Raw genomic sequence first — 23,196 nt, 5'->3', positions numbered from 1 at the left:
AGGAGTTGACAGTGTTCTCCTCCCCCCCCCACCCGGAGCATGCGTCTGTGTATTCGCCTCTCCCCTCCCTCCAGGGCTTCCTGCACGCCTCCTCTGAAGATCAGCTTTTAAAAGCAGCTGCTGAGAGATGCAGCAAACACTCAGCGCTGCTGAGGTCTGAGCACCGGTAGAGTTAGAGGGTAGGAGGTAGGAGGGAAGGGTTAGACCGACCTGGCCACGTCTCGGGCAGTGCCACCAACTCCTCTTACCATTAAACGCTGCACGCAACTTTTTGCTTGACCACTGTTGGTTCAGCCGCTCTGCAGAGCTGCATTCTGGGTAATTCCAGTTACAGTCCAGTCCTTCCCGAATGACCGTATTGTCCCCATATTAGGACCACCCTTCCTCTAGCCTAGATCTGGTCGCCCCAAGTTTAGAAAAAAAAAATGCAGCACGAAGGCTGTCGGATGAGCGGAGGGGTACAGGAGCCGGCGGCGGCCGGGATGATCACGTTAGACGACTTGGACAATATGACGGACGAGGTGGGATCCGACTCGGCGTACAACAGCAACGGAAGCGTCGAGGAAGAAGCCGAATCCATGGAAGATGGAGAACAGGACCGGTTGCTCAACTACTGGCAAACCGTGGCCAGGGGGCATCAAGTCGAGGTGCCAAATGGTAAGGAACAATCACTGTCTGGGTTGTTTCACGTAGTTGTGTTCATCCTGAGCTTCCTGGTTCATGAACGGAACGCCAGAACTAGATAATACAATGTGTGCAAAGACATAAGGCTGTATTCACACGCAGCCTCATCGCAGTCCGCACGCGTGTGAATCCGGCCTTATACTAAAAAAGTTCTGCAACTTCCTCATATGCCAAATATCAATTCCTCGCCTTATTGCTGTCAGTGAATGGAGCAGAGGACTAGTCTAGAGTTTGGGTGCAAGGAGGAAAGTTTCCATTCATGGATATCGTATTCTGCTATCCAGGCATGCTGGGTGCTGTAGTGCGCAGTCACGCTTTGCAGATTATTGCAGGCTCTAGGATGTATCTCCAGGGCTGGCGAGGCAGAGACTCATCCCCCAGTACACACTTAAGTCTATTAACAAAGGATTTATATCATAGAGCTTATTCACTCTGTGCTGCGGCCATGACCAGAAGTGACAACCGGCCGACGAGTAGCCGCTTCTGCTCTACCTATTTGCCAGTGTGCTGCTCCGGGATGTTAGGATTCTTGCTAAGTCTGATAGTACGAGGTCACTAAGCCCCAATATGCTCACTTATCTTTATATTACATTCATAGAAGTCTAAGGAGATGAGATATGAAGAGCTATTAAGTGTCAGGGCAGCAGAAGTGAGCATGTGCGACCACCCTAGTCTACAACACTGGTGGTCACACATGCTCAGTGCCGCTCAATTCACACAGGACTAAGCGCTCTGTTCTCAGGATCAGGTCCAGGTACCCGACAGCATCTTACTCCCCACTTCTTAATGTAAAAGCATGAATGCTCATCAAAGCAGAGTAAGCAGGAAGCAGGGGCGCGGGTCTCTGCCCCGCCACAGGAAGCAGGGGCGCGGGTCTCTGCCCCGCCACAGGAAGCAGGGGCGCGGGTCTCTGCCCCGCCACAGGAAGCAGGGGCGCGGGTCTCTGCCCCGCCACAGGAAGCAGGGGCGCGGGTCTCTGCCCCGCCACAGGAAGCAGAGGTGAAATAGGGATGGGTCCTTGCCTCGCTACAGGAAGCGGGGGCGGGTCCTTGCCTCGCTACAGGAAGCGGGGGCGGGTCCTTGCCTCGCTACAGGAAGCGGGGGCGGGTCCTTGCCTCGCTACAGGAAGCGGGGGCGGGTCCTTGCCTCGCTACAGGAAGCGGGGGCGGGTCCTTGCCTCGCTACAGGAAGCGGGGGCAGGTCCTTGCCTCGCTACAGGAAGCGGGGGCGGGTCCTTGCCACGCTACAGGAAGCGGGGGCGGGTCCTTGCCACGCTACAGGAAGCGGGGGCGGGTCCTTGCCACGCTACAGGAAGCGGGGGCGGGTCCTTGCCACGCTACAGGAAGCGGGGGCGGGACTTTGCTCCTTACCTGTCAAACTGCATACAGGAATAAAACAGATGGACTTTTAGGTCCAATAGAGGCAATTCACGTTGGGATAATAGGAAAAGGATGTTTAAGCACCTATAGTGCTGGTAGAAAGCTGATAAAGTAGGACAACCTACTTGTTACAGAGCACAAGAATCACAACACTTCCTAGTCCTTTTACACTGGTAAGTGCACCAAAAGCAGTTTTAACTTGTGGGAAGGAGAGGGATAAAAACCATGCGATTCTACAGGTGTTATCTGAAAGGACAGGTACGTTTGAAGTCAACAGCGACTAATAAAACAGCTAATGTCAGGGCATTTGTGATTATGGAAAGACATTGTCACAGCTGGAACATCCAGCCACACATTGCTATATTGTGAATGTGAAGGACATCCCCTCGCAGATGCGACCACCCGCGGTTTCTTGAAAGGACTGGAATGCTCATCATCATTCAGTCCCATTTGCTTCTGTTCCCTTTATTAATCTTGGACCACAGCGGTACCACAGAGCGGAGCACTAAATACGTGCGACACCTTCCAAAAGACCCCTCCAGGGAGAAAGTGCCCCAGCATATTTCTAGAGAACACAATGTGCACCACCGGTCACAGGTCCACTTGCTAGATCACATTCCCCTGTACACATTTCGTTACCCCCCGTTATTTCTGCTGCATGATTGAGCTATTAGCCAAGAGGAACAAAGACTTTCCACCGCAGCCGGACCATACACACAAGCTAGCCGCTGCCGGTGGTCTTATCCTGTTAGATGAAGGTTCGGGACTACTCCTTTAGTTAACAAAGCCAAATTAAAAACACATGAAAGTTTGACGTTAGCGTTGAAAAATCCCTCTCAAGAGAACATGTCACCTGCTCAAAAAATTGATGTTAAATACCCTGTAAAAATCCCTGCACTCCTCAGATTCTGCCGCTTTTTTCCGCTTTGCTCTGCATCACTCCATTGCAGAGATATTCACATTTGTTACTTTTGGAGCACGTATGTGAAATCTCTACTTTTAATCCAACTGGGCTTTTCATCTTGGGACTTGGCGCGCTTTCATCCCTCCCTTCCAGATGCTGCCAATCAGAGCATCAGAGAAAGAGGAGTAAAAGCGTAAGACCCCAAAGACAACTCTGAAGAAATGTCCAGTTGGTCTGCAAATAGAGATTGCACATACTGCCCTGCAAAGCAGCAAATGTGCATATCTCTGTAATGCAGCGACGCAGAGCGAAACGGAAAAATGCGACAGAATCAGGGGAGCTTGGGGATTGTTATAAGGTATTCACAGGGGTACTCTGGGACGTTTAGACCAATAGGATAGGTCATCAATATCTGATCGATGGGGTGACACTCCGGCACCACAGTTGTTCCTGATGCTGTCCAGAGGTTGTACAGCTCTGTCAACTGTATACTGATCATGGGTACTTCTCATCCACCCCCTATTGATTCAAATTGGCACCCAGGAACAGCTGATCGGAGGGGGTGCTGAGCATTAATCAGATATTGATCACCTATGTTAAGTATAGGCCATCAATATAATAGTCCTGCACAACCCCTTTAATCCTTTAAATTCTGCTCACTTTACCCACATATGTGCATAGAGTGCCAGTGCGAACTCTTGACCGTGCTCACGCAAAATCCTTCCATCATTGCACATTTTACTGAAGTCTACCAGCTCCATAGACGGAATACAGGCTGCCATAAACAGCAGCCTGTACGCTACCAATTGAACTGATAAGGAGGTGCAAGGGAATTGGAATCTGCCTCCAGTGTGCGTCTGGGCTTTCCTGGAGCCGTCTCTTTAAATAATAAACTCCCCCACTTGATCAAGCAAATATAAAATGCACATTTTTTGCTGCACGTTCCTTCACCCCATGTGAGTTTCAAGTCCTTGGCGTGGACGGCGCTGATTCACTCGGCGGAGAGCACTTATCCAGCCTTGCAGAGCACTCAGCGCTGAGCGGGCGAGCGCTGCAGACAACACTCGGGAGATGGAGAGCATCCAGTGACCTTGTATGCTGATCCTGCAGCCGTAAACAGCGCAGGCCCCGAATTACCAGCCCCGGAGCCGCTTCATGTGCCAGCTGCTACAATAAGAGGATTTGACGAAAATCACAGAAAATCTCTTTGCGGTGTATTAAAGTGAACAATACATGGCAATCCCGTGCTCACTGCTATGCGAAATCTTATAGGGACGAGGTCTCTGAGAAAAGAGAATCCATCAGACCTGGAGATGCAAGGCGTACGGGGGAGCGGGCGCACTCACTGGGCCCGGAGCACAGCCCTTGCTATAGAGAGGCAGACCCAATATTCTGCATTATCGGAAGGTCGGATTACTGAGTGCGAGCAAGCCCATTCTAATGGTGCAATGCAGCCAATAACCAGCCCAGCTCTGCTACCTCTTCACGTGCACCACCTCCATACCGTCATGCATCTATGTGCAAATACATCCAATACAAGCAACAATGCTACAGCCGCATGAAAGCATGACAGGCAGACACACACAGGACTAATGTCAATTTTCCAGCTGTTTCTGCCCTCCAAAGCCTATGGCAACCATTAATTATTCACATGGTTTAATGTCACTTGTAGATGGATCCGCACTATAGGTGTCAGCTGTCTGCAGACGTTCACCAACTTCCCCTAGATTGGACCAATGTGATTGAATGCAATCTCTCTAGTGCCCCCTGTTGGGAGGCAACTATCCTAAAAGTGTAAAGAACTCTTAAAGGAAACCCTCCACCCATCAAATGATACGCGAGTACAAATCTCTAATCAGGGCTGTGGAGTCGGTATAAAATGCACCGACTCCGACTCCTAAAATATATAATAAATTGGGGACAGTAGTGCAATGCAGAATGTGCTGAATATTTTACTAAATAATATTTAGTATAATGCTTATATTTAAGTGAAAAATGTATTGTAGTACAATGTGAACATCAGACATTTAATTGTTTTTATGATACAATAATCAAGATATTTAGGACATAAAATATATTTATTGGAATATAACTTTAGAGCACAAAAAACTGTAATAAATTGTAAATATGTAATACACTATGCAATATACCGGTATATATATATTATATATATATATATATACATATATATATTATATATACATTACATATACACACACATACACACACAAGATATATATGTAATCTACTGTATATTACATAGTGTATTACATATTTACAATTTATTACAGTTTTTTGTGTTCTAAAGTTGTATCCAATAAATATATTTTATGTTCTATCCAAATATCTTGATTATTGTATCAAAAATTATTAAATGTCTGATGTTCACATACACATGCTCATGTACTACAATAAATTTTTCACCAAACTATAAGCAATATATGTACGGTAGGAGTCGGAGTCGGTGCAAGAGAAAATGAGGAGTCGGAGTCGAAGGTTTGGTTTACCGACTCCACAGCCCTGTCTCTAATACACCTAAAGTGCTTAATTTTGCTGCACTTACCGCCATATGAGTTCAGAGACACGTCCCAAATAATAATGCCATACACTGACCAAGTAACATTTGCTCACATCTGCCCAGATAGCAACACTGTTACTGCCATAGTGCAACAAGAGAATCTGAACAGTGGTCAAGTAACCAAGCCATACAATATAGACAGAAAAACAGAGCTCAGACGCAAATATGGCCCCACAGAAACCAGACACGAATACCTTCCCACCGAGCCGAATACCAGCCCCCCACACCAAGCCCAGACGCGAATACCTCCCCACCGAGCCGAATACCTCCACCCCCACACTGAGCCCAGACGCTACCGGCGTCCCAACAGAGCCCAGACGCTACCGGCGCCCCAACAGAGCCCAGACGCTACCGGCGCCCCAACAGAGCCCAGACGCTACCGGCGCCCCAACAGAGCCCAGACGCTACCGGCGCCCCAACAGAGCCCAGACGCTACCGGCGTCCCAACAGAGCCCAGACGCTACCGGCGTCCCAACAGAGCCCAGACGCTACCGGCGTCCCAACAGAGCCCAGACGCTACCGGCGTCCCAACAGAGCCCAGACGCTACCGGCGTCCCAACAGAGCCCAGACGCTACCGGCGTCCCAACAGAGCCCAGACGCTACCGGCGTCCCAACAGAGCCCAGACGCTACCGGCGTCCCAACAGAGCCCAGACGCTACCGGCGTCCCAACAGAGCCCAGACGCTACCGGCGTCCCAACAGAGCCCAGACGCCACCGGCGTCCCAACAGAGCCCAGACGCCACCGGCGTCCCAACAGAGCCCAGACGCCACCGGCGTCCCAACAGAGCCCAGACGCCACCGGCGTCCCAACAGAGCCCAGACGCCCCCGGCGTCCCAACAGAGCCCAGACGCCACCGGCGTCCCAACAGAGCCCAGACGCCACCGGCGTCCCAACAGAGCCCAGACGCCACCGGCGCCCCACCAGAGCCCAGACGCTACCGGCGCCCCACCAGAGCCCAGACGCTACCGGCGCCCCACCGAGCCCAGACGCTACCGGCGCCCCACCGAGCCCAGACGCTACCGGCGCCCCACCGAGCCCAGACGCTACTGCCTCTGTACCAAGCCAGACACTAAGGACGGCCAACCGAGCCCATACACCACTGCCACTCCACCAAGCCCAGGTGACACTGCCGCTCCACCGAGCCCAGACACTAAGGCCACCCCACCGAGCCTAGACTCTATGGTCGCCCCACCGAGTCAAGATACTACTAGTACCCCACCGAGCCCTGGATAACTGTAGTTACCACCTCAGTTAGGGTTGCTGGGTCACATATTCCTAGGATTGGGGTACTAGTTCTTATGAAGTGCTGAGTAGCCACCACTTAGGTTGAGTGATACCAAGGTAAAGATGGTGACCGCAGGAGTGTACCTTGAGGATGGTGGTATGACCAAGCACAACAAAGGTTAAGATCAGTCTTAGAAAGCATGGGAATGTGGAGAGTCCTTTTGGGGAGGACACCCTAATTCAAGAGTGACCCCTCTGAATGCACTTAAGTATCACAGCTCTGGGGAGCAAATGCTATTGTTCCTAGTGTCAACTACATGATTCACAATTAATGACGATACTTATACAATATAATTATTCACCCCAGGAATTTTGTGGAGCAGCTCATGAATCCTGCGACATCCCCAGCCATCTTGAAACTGAGAATTGATCTATAGTTTGTCCCGTGGGGTGGTATACACAATCACTGGCGGCCGAGGACACATTATCGAGGGGTGCAATGAAGAACGTGCTGCAATCACTATCCCACGACTCCCATATAAACGCTCTATAATGTACCGGAAACGTTCCATAACTGTGGAATCTTTCAGCGTTAAAGCCATTTCTTCATCCACAGGAGATGCAATTTTCAAGGGAGAAGGAAGGTGGCCCAGCGGCAGCTTTTATGCTTTTAGCTCTAATCAATCATGTAATTTCCCAGTATGGAAAAGATGCGTAGATGCAATTACAAAAGGTCTAAAAAAAAAAAAAATACGACTCAACGCAAATTCTTATAAGAAGAAGAAATAGGCTATCGCCTTAGACTAAAATACTCATGTAAGGTTATCCGCTCATAGCAAGAGGTCATCTGTCGGCCAAAAAGGACACCATGTTTAGATTGGTGGGGGTTGCTCATGCAACCTGCCACTCCATCTGGGCTTCTCCTGATTGAGGTTTTCAGTGACAAGAAGAAGTTGAGAAGAGGGATAGGTTGCGCATGCGCCCATGTTCACCACGTCCAAGCAAAAGACTATCTGAACATGGCCAAGTACTACACTCAGCTATCTTCTTCAGTGCCGTAGACTGCAACGAATATGCATGTCATGTAGGCAACCTGCCAAGGGAAGAATAGGGTGCAGAAGTCCTGATGATCTTTGAGGGTCCTAGAAATGGAACCCACATTGATCTAATTATTTCTTATTACGTATCTAGAGGAGAGCATAGACTGGAATAATGCTAAACCTAATATTGTCCACAACCCTTATTGATATTCACTATTAAGGAACACAAAGAAAGTTGTCCTCCTCAGAAGATCCCAGTGGATAAAATGAAGATACATTATATTAAAGGGTTTTCTTTCTTCGGCACGACCCTTTCTAAAGACCTTTTCTACCCCTACAATACAAAGAATTGCCCACTTTTTTATTTAATATTTTCAGTCATTACTAAATAAGTCTCAAGTCGATGTTTAGCGACAGAAGAAGTGAACTGATGGACCACGTCAGTGTTCCCAATATTCTACGTAAGGGGCACCGGTGGCCTCTACATCAAGTTTTAGGGATAGTGGAGCATATTCACAACTAGAAGCCGAACCCTCAAGAATTGAAAGAAGAGGTCAAGGGGAGTGAGAGCAGATGAGATTGAGTTTTATAATAGGTGGATACCGCACAGATTTTAGGCTCTCTCTTCAGAGCCAAATTACCCGTGATCTGGAGGAGCCAACAATGATGGAGACAGAAAATGAGACTTGCTCGAGGCTGAAAACATTACAAGGATTTCTTTACATTCACCAGTCACACCTCAACCGCACGTATTCAGCTGGATTTTTAGGAATGTCTGGGGCATAGGCCATGCGAGTAAAAAGGTAAAAATAATAATATCCAGAAGAGCAGATATAGGATTTGTGCATCCTTCTGGAAACGAAAGACTCCTGACACACATGAAGGTGTATTTGCAGTTCAACAAACCCACACTAGTTAAAAAGGTTCTCCAAAGCGCTTAAGATTCTTTAAGAAGAACCTGTAATAAATTGGGTTATATAAGTCCACGATAGTGAGGTCTGAGCAGAGAAGAGGTTGGATTTCCAAAAGTGTCTGAGGGCATCTGAAAAAGCTTCTTTTTGGAATCCTCAAGGACCTCAAAGCTTCCGGACCACATTTCACACGTCAAAAGTGTCATCTATGGACTGTAGGTCTCCTAACCTAGACTCAACGGCCTAATAAATGGCTATGAGGTTACAGAATACAGCTCAGCAGCCTAGTGACCAGTCTGGACATCACCATCCATAGAAAATCAGCCTAATGCCTCATTTAGACGTGCGATTTTGGGCGTTCAAGTGCTATCAGTGGTTTTCATGGATCACACTCATACCCAAGATATTTTGTGGGGCAGTGCATATCCAATTTTTTTCTTGGACAGAGTGGTCCCTGGAACGAAATCGGAGACATATCGGATTTTGAACCAAGAGTTGGACCAGAAATCAGAGATAAGTCTGATTTTGGACCAAGGGTTGGATCAGAAATTGGAGAAGTGTCCCATTTTGAACCAAAGATTGGATCAGCAATTGGAGACATGTCGGATTTTGAACCAAGGATTGGACCAGAAATTGGAGACACATCTGATTTTGAACCAAGGGTTGGGTCAAAATCGACAAGGCAAGTGAATGCTTCTATGGAAAAAAAAAATTGGACCACACTAGGATGACATCCAATTTTCAAGAACTATCAGAATAGAAAAAGGTGGAGATTTTTTTTTTCTTTTAAATTTCTACACATATTAAAAAATCGGACATGGAAAAATTGAACGTGTGAATGAGCCCCTAAGAAGAGAAGACCGACCATAAAAAGAAAACAACTGGGCATGTTAAAAACTAACATGCCCGATCCTTCTTTCTCCCCGATTAGCAATAAGTCAAGAAACCACCATAGACATTAGACGGCTGGCCAGTCTTGTCAATCGGTGGACTCCAACGCATCCCCTCTGTGGCACTGATTAGCTGCAGTGGTCACACGCCACCTCTGCTGGAAGGGGAAGAACGGAGGGTGCGGGTCATCTTTTTTAATACGGCTCCCCTGCAGCGGCCACGTACGACCCGACCCTCAGGGCGGCTATTTGACTAATTGAATTCCCATAGCGCAGCGGCTCCTGAACGCAGCACCCAGGAGTTGTGCTCCTGTAACCAGTGTGACATTTAATATTCAGTAAGAAATTATTACAGCACTGGGAAGTGGTTAATTTCTGTAAATCAGATGAAACTCTCGGGTTATTAGGCAGCACTTAATGCTGACATGACCTGAATATCTCAATGAGATTAGTTGCTCTCAGTCTTAGGATGTTCCTGGCAGCGGCTGGAGGAAAAAATAATTATAATTACTTTGTGGAGTTTATCAAATGACCGCAATCTACGGCAGAAAAAAAACAAAAACATTTTTTGATAACTTTATGTACATTTTTGGGGTTTTGAGGAGACTGCAGTAATTAAAGGGTTTGTTCTGTATTCAGGAGCACAATGCTCCCCAGCCTCTCCTCTTCTTCCGCCGGGGGGCCAATGTGCTCCTGATGACTGACAGTCCTTAGGCCTTAGGAACAGAGAGGATTTTTATTAGTAAATTGCAAAGTTGCTTGATTTTACCCACACGTTACCCATTTACAAAGGCAAGACAAGCGTGTTAGAAGAAAACCTGTCCTTTCACATAAAACCTGAAAAAAAGGAGTCTTGCTGTCCACATCCCCCAAAGTAAGCGCACCAATCTTACAAGTTGTGGAGCTGTCTAAATTCTCCTGTGCTGTCATTAATTCTTTTGCAGTGGGCAGGTTCTCTTTAATAGTATTCTGCCAGCACTATGGGTGCTAAGATCTTCATTTTATAGTATTACTGCTGCCATTGTTCAAAGACTTTCCAGTCATAGATGGAAAGTCCACCTCTCTACAGTTCGACAGCAAGAATGAGGAGACAAAAGACAAAACCATTTCCTGTAAAAGACCCACCCTCACTTCCTGTAAATTAAAAAATCTGCCCTTTTTTCCAATAGAAATAAACATACCCACCCTCCACTTCCAGTAGATACAGATAGCCACCACTTCTTGTAGCGTCAAAGATCAACCCTTACTTTAAGTAGAGTCAAAAATCCCCCACTTATTCCTGAAGAGTCAAAAACACCCTTGCTTCCTTTAGAAAGACAAGGACTCACCCTTATTTCCTGTATAGAGTGGAAGATCTGTCCCCACTTCCTGTAGAAAATCAAACACCCACCCTTACTTCCTGCAGAGAGCCAAACCTACACCCTTATGTCACATAGAATTAAAGACCCACCACCAGTTCCCACAGAGTCAAAGACCCACCACCAGTTCCCACAGAGTCAAAGACCCACCACCAGTTCCCACAGAGTCAAAGACCCACCACCAGTTCCCACAGAGTCAAAGACCCACCACCAGTTCCCACAGAGTCAAAGACCCACCACCAGTTCCCACAGAGTCAAAGACCCACCACCAGTTCCCACAGAGTCAAAGACCCACCACCAGTTCCCACAGAGTCAAAGACCCACCACCAGTTCCCACAGAGTCAAAGACCCACCACCACTTCCCAAAGAGTCAAAGACCCACCACCACTTCCCAAAGAGTCAAAGACTCACCACCACTTCCTGTGAAGAGTCAGACCTTTCCCCACTTCATGCAAAGAGTCAAAGGTCAGCCCCCTTCCTGCAAAGGCCCACCACCACCTCGTGTAGAGTCTAAGACCCACCTACACATTGTGTAGTCAAAGACCCACCCCCACTTCCTGTAAAAAGTCAGACCTGCCCCATTTCCTGCAACGAGTTAAAGACCCACCCCCACATCGTGTAGAGTCAAAGACCTACCCCCACTTCAAGTAGTGTCAACGACGCACCACTGCTTCCCATAGAGTTAAAGATTCACCCCCACGTCCTATAAAAAAAAATTAGACCCACCCCTACTTCCTGCAAAGAGTCAAAGACCCACCCCCACTTCATTTAGTCAAAGACCCACCCCCACATCATTTAGTCAAAGACCCACCCCCACTTCGTGTAGTCAAAGACCCACCCCCACTTCGTGTAGTCAAATACCCACCCCCACTTCATGTAGAGTCAAACACCCAGCCTTACAAAGACCTGCCACCACTTTCTGTAAAGACCCGCCAACAATTCATGTAGTCAAAGACCCGCCCCCACTTCCTGAAGGGAGTTGAAGACCCACCCCCACTTTCTGTGGAGTACAAGACCCGCCATTAAATTCCGTAGAGTCAAAGACTCGCCCCCACTTCCCGTAGAGAGTCAAAGACCTGGCCCATCTCCTTTAGAAAGAGGGGAGGTAACCCCGGCACACTACTACTCCCAATAAGAAGAGACGTATGATGATGTTATGCTGAATTTTTTATTTTATTGATTCAAAAAAGTAAAAAATATGCACACGTGATTCGTCCACAATAGGTCGAAGTTTCGGCTATAAGCCTTCGTCCGGCTGGACTTTATCAAGGTTCATATGCTAGATACAAAATCACCGCAATAGGTGGGTCACAACGCGTTTATGGCTTAGAAAAGCCCCTAGCTGTTAATGCGGAAGTATGAATATAATGTAGGTTCAGGGTCACTGTAATGTTATATACGTAGGAATTATGCTACCCGTGCAAAGTCACATACCATGCCACGTGGATACGATTAGTATGTTTCAAGGACCGCAACCTAAGAGTAATGAAGTATAGATGAGCGGCGTGCACTGAATCACTTTAGGATCGTTTCTGTAGTAGAGTTGCGCCACAGTGGTCTTAACTATGGGCTGTGTGGCAATAATAGGTAGCTGTATTGAATCTCAAAGAGACAGACCAGTAGTGTCCTGCAGGTAACAATGATAAAGGATGGTTGTGAAGTCACAGGGATGTGATTATGTGTGCAGACTTGTGCCTGCATCACTCTATAAGGAGCGGTCTGTATGTATAATATCACCGGTACAACCGGAAAGGATTATGACCGGAGTCCTGCGCTACCGCTGGACGTGTGGACTTGTGTGAGGATCCTGCAAAGTGTACCGGTGTTATTATACATACAGACCGCTCCTTATAGAGTGATATATGATATTATTGCCACACAGCCCATAGTTAAGACCACTGTGGCGCAACTCTACTACAGAAACGATCCTAAAATGATTCAGTGCACGCCGCTCATCTATACTTCATTACTCTTAGGTTGCGGTCCTTGAAACATACTAATCGTATCCACGTGGCATGGTATGTGACTTTGCACGGGTAGCATAATTCCTACGTATATAACATTACAGTGACCCTGAACCTACATTATATTCATACTTCCGCATTAACAGCTAGGGGCTTTTCTAAGCCATAAACGCGTTGTAACCCACCTATTGCGGTGATTTTGTATCTAGCATATGAACCTTGATAAAGTCCAGTCTGACGAAGGCTTATAGCCGAAACGTCGACCTATTGTGGACGAATCACGTGTGCATATTTTTTACTTTTTTGAATCAATAAAATAAAAAATTCAGCATAACATCATCATACGTCTCTTCTTATTGGGAGTAGTAGTGTGCCGGGGTTACCTCCCCTGTTTATTGATTTTTTACCTCCGTGCACCTACCTACCGGTGACGCAGGGCTTTCCCTCTATTTGCATCTCCTTTAGAAAGGCAACGACCCGTCCTTACTTCCCATAGAGAGTCAAAGACCCGCCTCTATTCCTGTAGTGAGTCACAGAGCCCGCCCATACTCTGTGTAGATACATATAGCCACCACGTTCTGTAATCCCTCTCAGCATCTATGCCCCTCGAGAGAGATTAGACCCAACAACAGGCAGTAGATCGCATTTTATACAGAAGAGACTCTTAATAGCTTACGCTTTGGAATAAGACAACATTTTATAGTGATTTGCAGATTGTGTATTTATCATAAGTTGTCTGAAAGTACAAGGACCTCTCAAATCTCTAAAAAAAAATTAAAATAAATTAGACTTGTAGCTTTGTATTACTGTATGAGAAGTGTCGCCTCCTTCCGTTGAGCGACAGCCATGATGAAGCCTCTTAGGCTTCTGTTGATACAGATCGAATAGTGGGATCATTGTAAAATTTTCTTAATTTTTCCCCCACCATTTCAGAGATGGCAGAGCCAATTCAACAGTTAACAAGAAGTGGCCGGACAGAGGAGCGACAGAGAGTGCCCTTCCTGCTATTGAGCTGTAAAGAAAAGGTGATTTATTTATATTTTTTTTTTTTTAAGAGTTAGGCTAATTTCACACTTGCGTTGAACGGCATCCATTGCATTGCGTTGTGTGACGGATGCAACGGATACGTTGCATATAATGGCACAACGGATGCAGCGGATCGTACAAAACAACGGAAAGTTGTTTTCTTTTTTACAGTTTTACTGGCAGCAGACTATTGTGAACGATCAGCTGATCACCTGGCTGCTGGGCGCTCAGCTGATCGCTCTCAAAAGCCGGCTGCTATGCTGAGCGCTCTCACATGCCGGCAGCCGGGCACTCAGCTGAGCGCTCTCCCATGCCGGCAGCCGGGCACTCAGCTGAGCGCTCTCCCATGCCGGCAGCCGGGCACTCAGCTGAGCGCTCTCCCATGCCGGCAGCCGGGCACTCAGCTGAGCGCTCTCCCATGCCGGCAGCCGGGCACTCAGCTGAGCGCTCTCCCATGCCGGCAGCCGGGCACTCAGCTGAGCGCTCTCCCATGCCGGCGGTCGGGCACTCAGCTGAGCGCTCTTACATTCCAGCGGCCGGGCGCTCAGCTGAGTGCTCCCACATGCCGGAGGCCGGGCGCTCAGCTGAGTGCTCCCACATGCCGGCGGCCGGGCGCTCAGCTGAACGTTCGGCCACCGAGAGACAAAAGACAAGTGTCTGTGATAAAAAAAAAAAAAAAAAAGCATGCGCAGTGAACAATAGAAGATTCCGCCGCTCAAAAAACGTTACATGCTGCGTTCCTTCCGCCCGGCAGACGCAACGCAGCATCGGCCAGCGGAAGCAACGCAGGTACTTTTGGCACAATCCGTCATCCATACAAGTCTATGGGAAACAGCGGAATCCGTTAACGGATTCCGCTGTTTTCCAAAAGGGCGGATTGTGAGGAAGGAAATTAACGCAAGTGTGAAAGTACCCTTAATGCAAAAATTAAAAGGGGTATCCTATAATACTACATTCAATGTTTACAAGCTGCAACTGCTATGGATTGTGGCATCTAAAGGAGTTTAACAGCTGGGATAGGAGTTTTCTCTAATCCCGGCCACTACAGCAGTTGCTGGCTATAGATTACAATGATCTACTGCTGAGGATGCAGACGGCCGGGATGCGGGAAAATGCAAAACTACATATTGTCTCCTCTTCTGCCGTAAAGGACCGTTTCTATTATCGTGTAATTCAGATTCTAAAAGTAAAAGTATAAATAAATGGTAAATGCGGGGCGGCCCACGAGTCTTTGGTTTTCTGTATTTTCTGTCCTCTTTTTTTTTTTTCTCTATTGGAATCTCTGAGCAGGAAATCAGATTATCAATCTCTAATGCTGTGCTGACTGCTGGCCTTGTTTTGCTAAGCAGGAACCTTGTTTGTAGGTCAAGAGACAGGGGCGCTCCACTGACCCCACAAAATAAATATTACTGCGTGCATGTGGTCATTGCACCACAAACTTAAAGTGACCGTGCCAGTGAACTAAAAAGAAAAGAGCTAAAAGTTGGCGACAAAGATCACAATTGATCCCTTGTACACTTGAAAATCATGTCCTAGAAACAACTGTATATATAAGCCCTCAATGCAGTAAAGTGCAGCCCCCCCACACAGTTATTTAATAGAGTAGCACACACGCCCCCTCAAATACCATAGTGCCATAAACTGCAGGCCCTCTCCTTCCCTGTGCCATAAACTGCAAGCCCTCTCCTTCCCTGTGCCATAAACTGCAAGCCCTCTCCTTCCCTGTGCCGCAAAGCCCAAGCCCACTCCTTCCCTGTGCCGCAAAGCCCAAGCCCACTCTTTCCCTGGGCCGCAAAGCCCAAGCCCACTCCTTCCCTGTGCCGCAAAGCCCAAGCCCACTCCTTCCCTGTGCCGCAAAGCCCAAGCCCACTCCTTCCCTGTGCCGCAAAGCCCAAGCCCACTCCTTCCCTGTGCCGCAAAGCCCAAGTCCACTCCTTCCCTGTGCCGCAAAGCCCAAGCCCACTCCTTCCCTGTGCCGCAAAGCCCAAGCCCACTCCTTCCCTGTGCCGCAAAGCCCAAGCCCACTCCTTCCCTGTGCCGCAAAGCCCAAGCCCACTCCTTCCCTGTGCCGCAAAGCCCAAGCCCACTCCTTCCCTGTGCCGCAAAGCCCAAGCCCACTCCTTCCCTGTGCCGCAAAGCCCAAGCCCACTCCTTCCCTGTGCCGCAAAGCCAAAGCGGTAAGGCACAAGCCCATCCAGTTTTCTGCTGTTAAAAACTTGAACATTTTTGAAGAAAATGCAGACAGCCTGAGAATTGTTTTCAAAACTTGACTCGGGTACGTGAAAATGCATTTTCTAAACCAACGACTAAAATATATTCTGCAGGGTTATCTAGTGCCGCCCAGAGGGCCGATGAGGTTCCGACCCCGAGACGCTTGCACAATTGGCAGGTATCATGCCCATGTATCATGACCCTTTCTGATGTGACAACACGTGCACCATACCTGCCAATCGTGCACCCATCTCAGCAGCTACGAGGGGTCATAGCGTTTTTTGGCAATGCTCACGTCCGATGCGGAAAAGTCTCCAAATCGCACTGGATAGCCCTTTCAAGTCTCTGTGCCCGATGTGCAAAAGTGAAAAGAGTAGAAGAACAAGTAAAGGGGATAGCAAAGACTTGACAATGACAGCCTATACTTTATGTGGGTCATTAAAGGGGCTGTCCAACAGTAAAAGTAGTGATTCAAAATAATAAAACGGGGGCTTACTCACGCCGCTCTGGTGGTCTGTTTTGGAATTCAGAGCTCGTCTGCGGCGGTCGGGTGACAAATCGCGTAGCATCAAACGTTACTCCAATGACACACTAGTCTACTCACCCGATTGTGGTAGACAATGACAAGCTGATGGACAACCCCTTTAATATCAGATTGGTGGTGGGTTTGGCTCCTGGCGAAATATTTCAAATCCGTGGACCACCAAATAACACATGGACGGTGGGAGCCACTTAATGGGGTTCATCAAAGCTTCTGATCCTATGGACTCCACAGATGAGAAGTTGTCAGCTCTGGTGGTCGGATGCAAACCTTGAACGACACCGCCTAGTGGCCGATGCTGTGAACTGCAGCTCGGCTCCTATTAAAATTAAATACTGTTACGACCAGCTGCCAGAAGTGGTAACAGCTTATCGGGGGGGGGGGGGGGGGGGGCAGGTGTCAGACCCCCCGACGACCTGGTATTGGTATCCAATGCATAGCAGGGGAAAACCCCTTTTAGATGCGAGATCATGATAATAGGGAGCATTAAAAATGGGTAGTCCTGGTGAAGTAATCCATTTTACAGCGGGTCTTGGTAGGCAAAACAATTATATTATGAGACAATGAAATGCAGACCCCCCCTCCAAAAAAACCTGATTGACAGCTCTCTCTCCATGCACCAGTTTGTCCTACTCTATAGAAGACACCGTCGTGATGCTACAGGAGTCAACAGCATTTAAGCCCTTTTTTTCCCAACAGTGCGGAGAAGTAATGTACGAGAAAAGGCAGTATGGAAAAGCCAAGTGGGCGTGCATCAAAATGAAAGAAGAGCGGTATGAGCAGAGTATATGCATGGGGTTCATGAAGCTCATGAGATACATCTGTGAACAAAACTCCTCTGGTAAGACATCTTCTGCCGCAAGAGTGATAACGCCAGGTGGTCCTCACTCTGGGCCTTGTTCATAGGTAGCTTTGTTGGACTTTCTTTGCTCTTAGGCGTCTACCTGGGCATGACAATCCCAATTCTGACAACAGTGCACACGGATGAAGCGAGGACAGGACTCACACGATCGGTGACGGTGGCTTATTACATCCCAAACCATCTTCAAGAAGATCCGCCTCAACCAACCGACCAGGAAATTATCATCGAGGAGTGGCCAGCGACGGTCGTCTTCTCTAGGTAGGAATTGTTGTTGTTGGACTTTACAAAAAAAAGAATGATGAGCGAGCACTACTATGCTCAGGGACTCGATACTGGTAACTAGTGATGAGCGAGCACTACCATGCTCAGGTGCTCTGTACTCGTAACTAGTGATGAGCGAGCACTACCATGCTCGGGGACTCGATACTGGTAACTAGTGATGAGCGGGCACTACCATGCTCGGGGACTCGATACTGGTAACTAGTGATGAGCGAGCACTACCATGCTCGGGGACTCGATACTGGTAACTAGTGATGAGCGGGCACTACCATGCTCGGGGACTCGATACTGGTAACTAGTGATGAGCGAGCAGTGCACTACCATGCTCAGGTGCTCTGTACTCGTAACTAGTGATGAGCGGGCACTACCATGCTCAGGTGCTCGGTACTCGTAACTAGTGATGAGCAGGCACTACCATGCTCGGGTACTCGTAACTAGTAATGAGCGAGCACTACCATGCTCGGTACTCGTAACTAGTGATGAGTGGGTACTACCATGCTCGGGTGCTCGGTACTCGTAACTAGTGATGAGCGGGCACTACCATGCTCAGGTGCTCGGTACTCGTAACTAGTGATGAGCAGGCACTACCATGCTCGGGTACTCGTAACTAGTAATGAGCGGGCACTACCATGCTGAGTACTCGTAACTAGTGATGAGCGGGCATTACCATGCTCAAGTGCTCAGTATTGGTAACTAGTGATGAGTGAGCACTAAGATAGAGCTGTATGGTAAAGCACATCATTCTATGGTCTACTGAAAACAGAATGAGGCCTACAAAGAAAAGAGCACAGTAACCACAGTCAGACATGGTGGAGGTCAGATGTCTTGGGGATGTTTTTCTAGATCTAGCACTGACTGTATACAAGGCATCATGAAATCTGAAGATTACCAAGGATTTTGGGTGCCAACGTAGTGCCCAGTGTCAGAAAGCTGGGTCTGCATCCTAGGTCATGGGTCTTCCAGCAGGAACTGTTCTGCATTGTATGCTTTTCCTGCATGTCAACGTCTATGGAAATTGTTCTTTACCAGCAATTAGTTTGTTATAGACCTATAGGACTCTATATGTACCAAAAGGAGGACATATTAAAAAAAACAACAAAAACAAAACTACAAAATAGAAACAAAAAGCACCACTTCTCAAGCTTCATAAAAAGTTAATCCCTTTGGAGAACGCTGTGGTGGCCATTTAGTCATTTTATTCCTAAATAATGAAAAATAAGAATAAGCCCTAATGGCTTTAGCCCACGTGGCGGATCCATGTGGTCTGTTCTGGCAGGATGTGATTAGCGCGTACTCCAGACGAAAATCCACTTCTCCCATCTTTCAGATTTCAGACAATTATTGGGTTTCAATAAGACGAGGGTCTGAGTAACCTGACATCAACGACTTCAAGGTTTTATACAAAATGAACAAGAATAACCGTAGACACAAGAACATAAAACGCAGGGAGGGAACATCTCGGCTGCGGAGCCCCCTGCTGAGCCTGACAAACCCTGCTAATAAGAGGGGCATCGGCCACGCACAACACCTCCGCAGGACGCCCGCTGATCACATTTAATTACTCCTTATCTTTACAAAAATAAGAATGAAGGCAGTTATCCCCCGAGGAGAATAAATCATAAACGTGTGAGGGCAAAAAACTGCAAAATATAACAGACAGGACACAAGGACAAAAATTACAAAAACGACCAGGATCTATCCGTCCAACTAATTTATCAGTCATTGTACAGGAGGAGGAGGTGAGCTGTGACATCACCTATTGTGAATAGTAGATCCTGTGTTGACTACTTTATATAAAAGGTGTTATCAATCATTGTACAGGAGGAGGATGAGGTGAGCTATGACATCACAGTGTGAATGGTGGATCCTGTGTTATCAGTTGTGTATAGAGCTGTTATCAATCATTGTACAGGAGCAGGTAAGCTGTGACATCATCTATTGTGAATGGTCGATACTGTGTTACTTTCTGTATATAGACCTAACAGTCATTTTTCAGGAGGAGGTGAGCTGTGACATCTATTGTGAATGGAGGATCCTGGAGTTATCTACTGTATATAGAGGTGTTATCAGTCATTGTACAGGAGGGAGGAGGAGGTGAGCTGTGACATCACCTATTGTAAATGTTGACTCCTGTGTTATCTACTGTATATAATGTACAGGATGAGGAGGAGGCGAGCTGTGACATTACCTATTGTGAACGATGGATTCTGTGTTACTGGCCACTGAGGTTAGTTTAGAATCTAATTTTCTGTTTCAGGAAACACGACATGTACATTATACACAATGAACAGACCCTTATCTTTTGTGCTGAAGCATCTAATGAGCGTGTGCAAAGGTCTTGAGAAGTAAGAGGAAAGTGCAGTAATATCTTGTGTTATGCGCGGTGTATAGAGTCATTATAATCCTGCCTCTGATGATAAGGAACTGCCTGAAAACTGTTCCTGAAAGGACAAGATGTTAAAGCCCCAGTGCGACAACTACCAGATTACTCATTTGTCTATTTTTTTTTAATTAAATAAAAAAAAAAAAAAAATCCGGTCATTTTCTGACAATACATGTACTTTACCGGTATTTGAGAATTGGCGAGCTGATGAGATGTGTGTAGGCGGATTGTTATATAATTGGGATAACCAGGTCAGGGTGAGCAGGCACCAGACTCTCAGCTGACCGGCTTGTGATCAACACGGAATCCAAATCCCACATCCCGTCATTGCTCCGGGTCAGAAGTGTGCGGATCTCAGAGGTCCGGGACGCTCCTATGGGATTTCTTTCACAATCCTGAGTGGATTATATTAGTCCAGAGACTATCCCCAGCCCCTCGCAACCTTTCCCTTCTTTAGTAAAGAACACACACAGTAGATGATCCTCAGCGAAACCCACCAAATTTACAACCTGACGTAATTAAAAACTTCCCAAACTAGGAGGAGCATCTCATCACTTAAGCTCCTCCTAGTTGTTGGTCTGACCCAAAAATAGGAACAGCCTTTTTTTTTGTCTTTTTTTCTACAGAAACGATAACTTACATGGTTCTTCCTCAAATCAAAGCTGCATTGAACAATTTTTTTAACGTGTACCACGAGGACTCAAGTTACCTAAAACGGCAGATGTAGGCAAAGAAAAAAAAAAAAAAGGATCAGGCATATTGAAATTCAACATGTCCAATCCTTTACTCGTATAGGAAACAAGCAGTGAGCTGGGTGTGTCCAACAGGGGATTATTTCCCCCTCCCCATTGAGGGCAATGTAGGCAAAAAAAAAAAAAAAAAGAACAGATCAGGCATATTGAATGTCAACATGTCCAATTCTTTATTTGTATAGGAGATAATCACCGAGCTGGGTGTGTCCAACAGAGGCTTAGTCCACCCTCCCCATTGAGGGCATAGAGGGAGGGGTAGAAGGAATATCAAAGGAGTAAAAGCATTGTGCATGGTTGTGGTCTCCAGATCTTGATCTTCCTGATCAAATGTGCAATTTTCAGGACCCCCACAGACCACCTGATTGAAAGGGCCCTGCACTGTTCATCTGGAATAGCGCCATTTTTTTTTAATGGTGGCTATGCCTGGTACTACAGCTCCAACCCGTCTCCTTTATGGGGACTGATCCTTGAGGGTTCCAGGAGTGAGGTATATATTGATTGATATGTTGGCATCACTATCACCCAGTGTATCTGCTCACCAGCCACCGCTTCAAATGTGAAAACCCTACAAAAGCTCCTTGGTGGTCTACAGTCCTCCATGTGAAACCCTTTCAAACCCTTTCTTCTCTTATTTCAGAGCCTTCACTGGAGCCACCAACGAAGAGTCCATCATGCAGGAGATCTCCTTGCTGGCCGAGCTGCTGGAGTCTCCGGAGCTGTGCTTACAAGACACGTTTATCATTGCCGGATACACGAACCCAGCGGCTGCCAATAGACGGAACGAGATCTGGTTCTTGCAGAGGCCGTAAGCTTTGCCCGGGGAGGGGGGGGGGGCGTACACCGTGAGCGAACAGACAGCGGTGGCCCCAATGGACGTGGTCATCATGAGATTCAAGAACGGTGGCTTCTCCCATGCCGGTCATTGTGGGCCGGCATCGCTCTCAACCATCTGTTCCTTGGAGATTTGCCGCCTGAGTGCACGTACGGACACTACCTGCAGTAGCCGATTGGATAGGATTAATATTCAACCCCTGTGATGGCTATGGGCTATGGAAAGGGCATATCTTCAAGAAAAGTCATAAATCCCCCCTCTAAAGGCCACACGTCACCTTAAATTCTTCATTCCTGGATGATGATGGATGATGGATGATGATGATGATGATGATATCAGTCGAAAGGACTTGCCTTCACGTTCTGCTCCGTGGGCATCCACAAATTAAAAGGGTCCAGATTTTACCACTGTAGTGCTAACCACTGAGCCACCATGTGGCCCTATATGTTCTTGTAGTAATCTGATGTTCCAGTGCTGAGAAACCAAGCTCTGAGGTCCCTGAAGTGCATCGGGGGAGTGTCCACACCCTCCAGCGCGCCCCCACACCCTCCAGCGCGCCCCCACGCCCTCCAGCGCGCCCCCACGCCCTCCAGCGCGCCCCCACGCCCTCCAGCGCGCCCCCACGCCCTCCAGCGCGCCCCCACGCCCTCCAGCGCGCCCCCACGCCCTCCAGCGCGCCCCCACGCCCTTGAGTGCATCAGCCTTCATTTGCCACGCCCCAATGCACTTCCAGACCAATTTTACATGACTTTGAAGCTTGATTTCTCAGCGCTGGCATACAGGATTACTACAAGGCAGGTATCATTTTTATGGTCAGTCTACGACCTATACGGCCATACCAACAGTTTCAATCTTAAGAGATTCCCTTTAAATCTCGGTTTAACGCACGCCTATGGCTTCACTTCAGTCTGAGGATCAGTGATGGTCCCACAGAGTAATGGCCTTTCCTATTATTTCACAATAACCAACCAACCAAGGCTGAAGACGCAACGAAGGCCGCCATAGTCCCACCATTTAGTCCGTTTAACCCTCTATATCCACATCATGTCTGACTCCACGCAGACGCCTAATAAATACCATCAATATAATGCCGATGTTCCTAAGCAATAAAGCCGTCCTCCCGCAGGATTAGAAAGCGGTAATCTCCCATCTCGCTCTGGATTATTAATCAGATTATTCTGAAAATGTACAAATAAGAAAATAGTATATGAAGAATTTGTTGACAAACGCTGCACAGCGGCTCCGATGACGCCGGCTGTAGAGGGGTGAACATGTATTTATTTGTGCTACATATATATTTTAGTAACCGTGCTGTAAGAAAAGTCTATATTGGAATAAATTGTGGACGCTTTATCCTGGAGCCGCTCGCTGCTTCT

At 47.5% G+C, this 23,196-nt stretch overlaps 2 protein-coding genes across 4 annotated transcripts in view; one reads left to right on the top strand and one right to left on the bottom strand.

The window, feature by feature from the left end:
• Positions 1–23,196, bottom strand: part of LOC142257975 (Fanconi anemia group M protein-like) — a 127,582-nt gene that overhangs the window by 88,405 nt on the left and 15,981 nt on the right. The window lies entirely within an intron of this gene.
• Positions 92–23,178, top strand: LOC142258469 (heme-binding protein 1-like). Of its 3 annotated transcripts, none has more exons than XM_075331086.1 (5): positions 92–657; positions 13,868–13,959; positions 17,412–17,553; positions 17,688–17,832; positions 21,626–23,178. In XM_075331086.1, the coding sequence occupies exons 1-5, from the start codon at positions 426–428 to the stop codon at positions 21,795–21,797; spliced, it is 783 nt and encodes a 260-aa protein (XP_075187201.1). In that variant the 5' UTR covers positions 92–425; the 3' UTR covers positions 21,798–23,178. The 3 variants fall into 3 exon arrangements, with proteins under 3 accessions (XP_075187201.1, XP_075187200.1, XP_075187202.1); XM_075331085.1 differs by having other exon boundaries at positions 17,649–17,832; XM_075331087.1 differs by lacking the exon at positions 21,626–23,178 and adding an exon at positions 20,111–20,258 and having other exon boundaries at positions 17,649–17,832.

This window comes from Anomaloglossus baeobatrachus, chromosome 12, assembly GCF_048569485.1.
Source record: "Anomaloglossus baeobatrachus isolate aAnoBae1 chromosome 12, aAnoBae1.hap1, whole genome shotgun sequence".
Classification (NCBI taxonomy): Eukaryota; Metazoa; Chordata; class Amphibia; order Anura; family Aromobatidae; genus Anomaloglossus; species Anomaloglossus baeobatrachus.
Note: the sequence above shows the minus strand (reverse complement) of the source record. Positions and strands in the feature narration are given on the sequence as shown.

Coding starts and splice junctions, on each gene's coding strand:
- LOC142258469 (XM_075331085.1), top strand. CDS start 426: ATGCAGCACGAAGGCTGTCGGATGAGCGGAGGGGTACAGGAGCCGGCG. Junction 658..13,867: donor TCAAGTCGAGGTGCCAAATG/GTAAGGAACAAT, acceptor CCACCATTTCAG/AGATGGCAGAGCCAATTCAA. Junction 17,833..21,625: donor GCGACGGTCGTCTTCTCTAG/GTAGGAATTGTT, acceptor CTCTTATTTCAG/AGCCTTCACTGGAGCCACCA.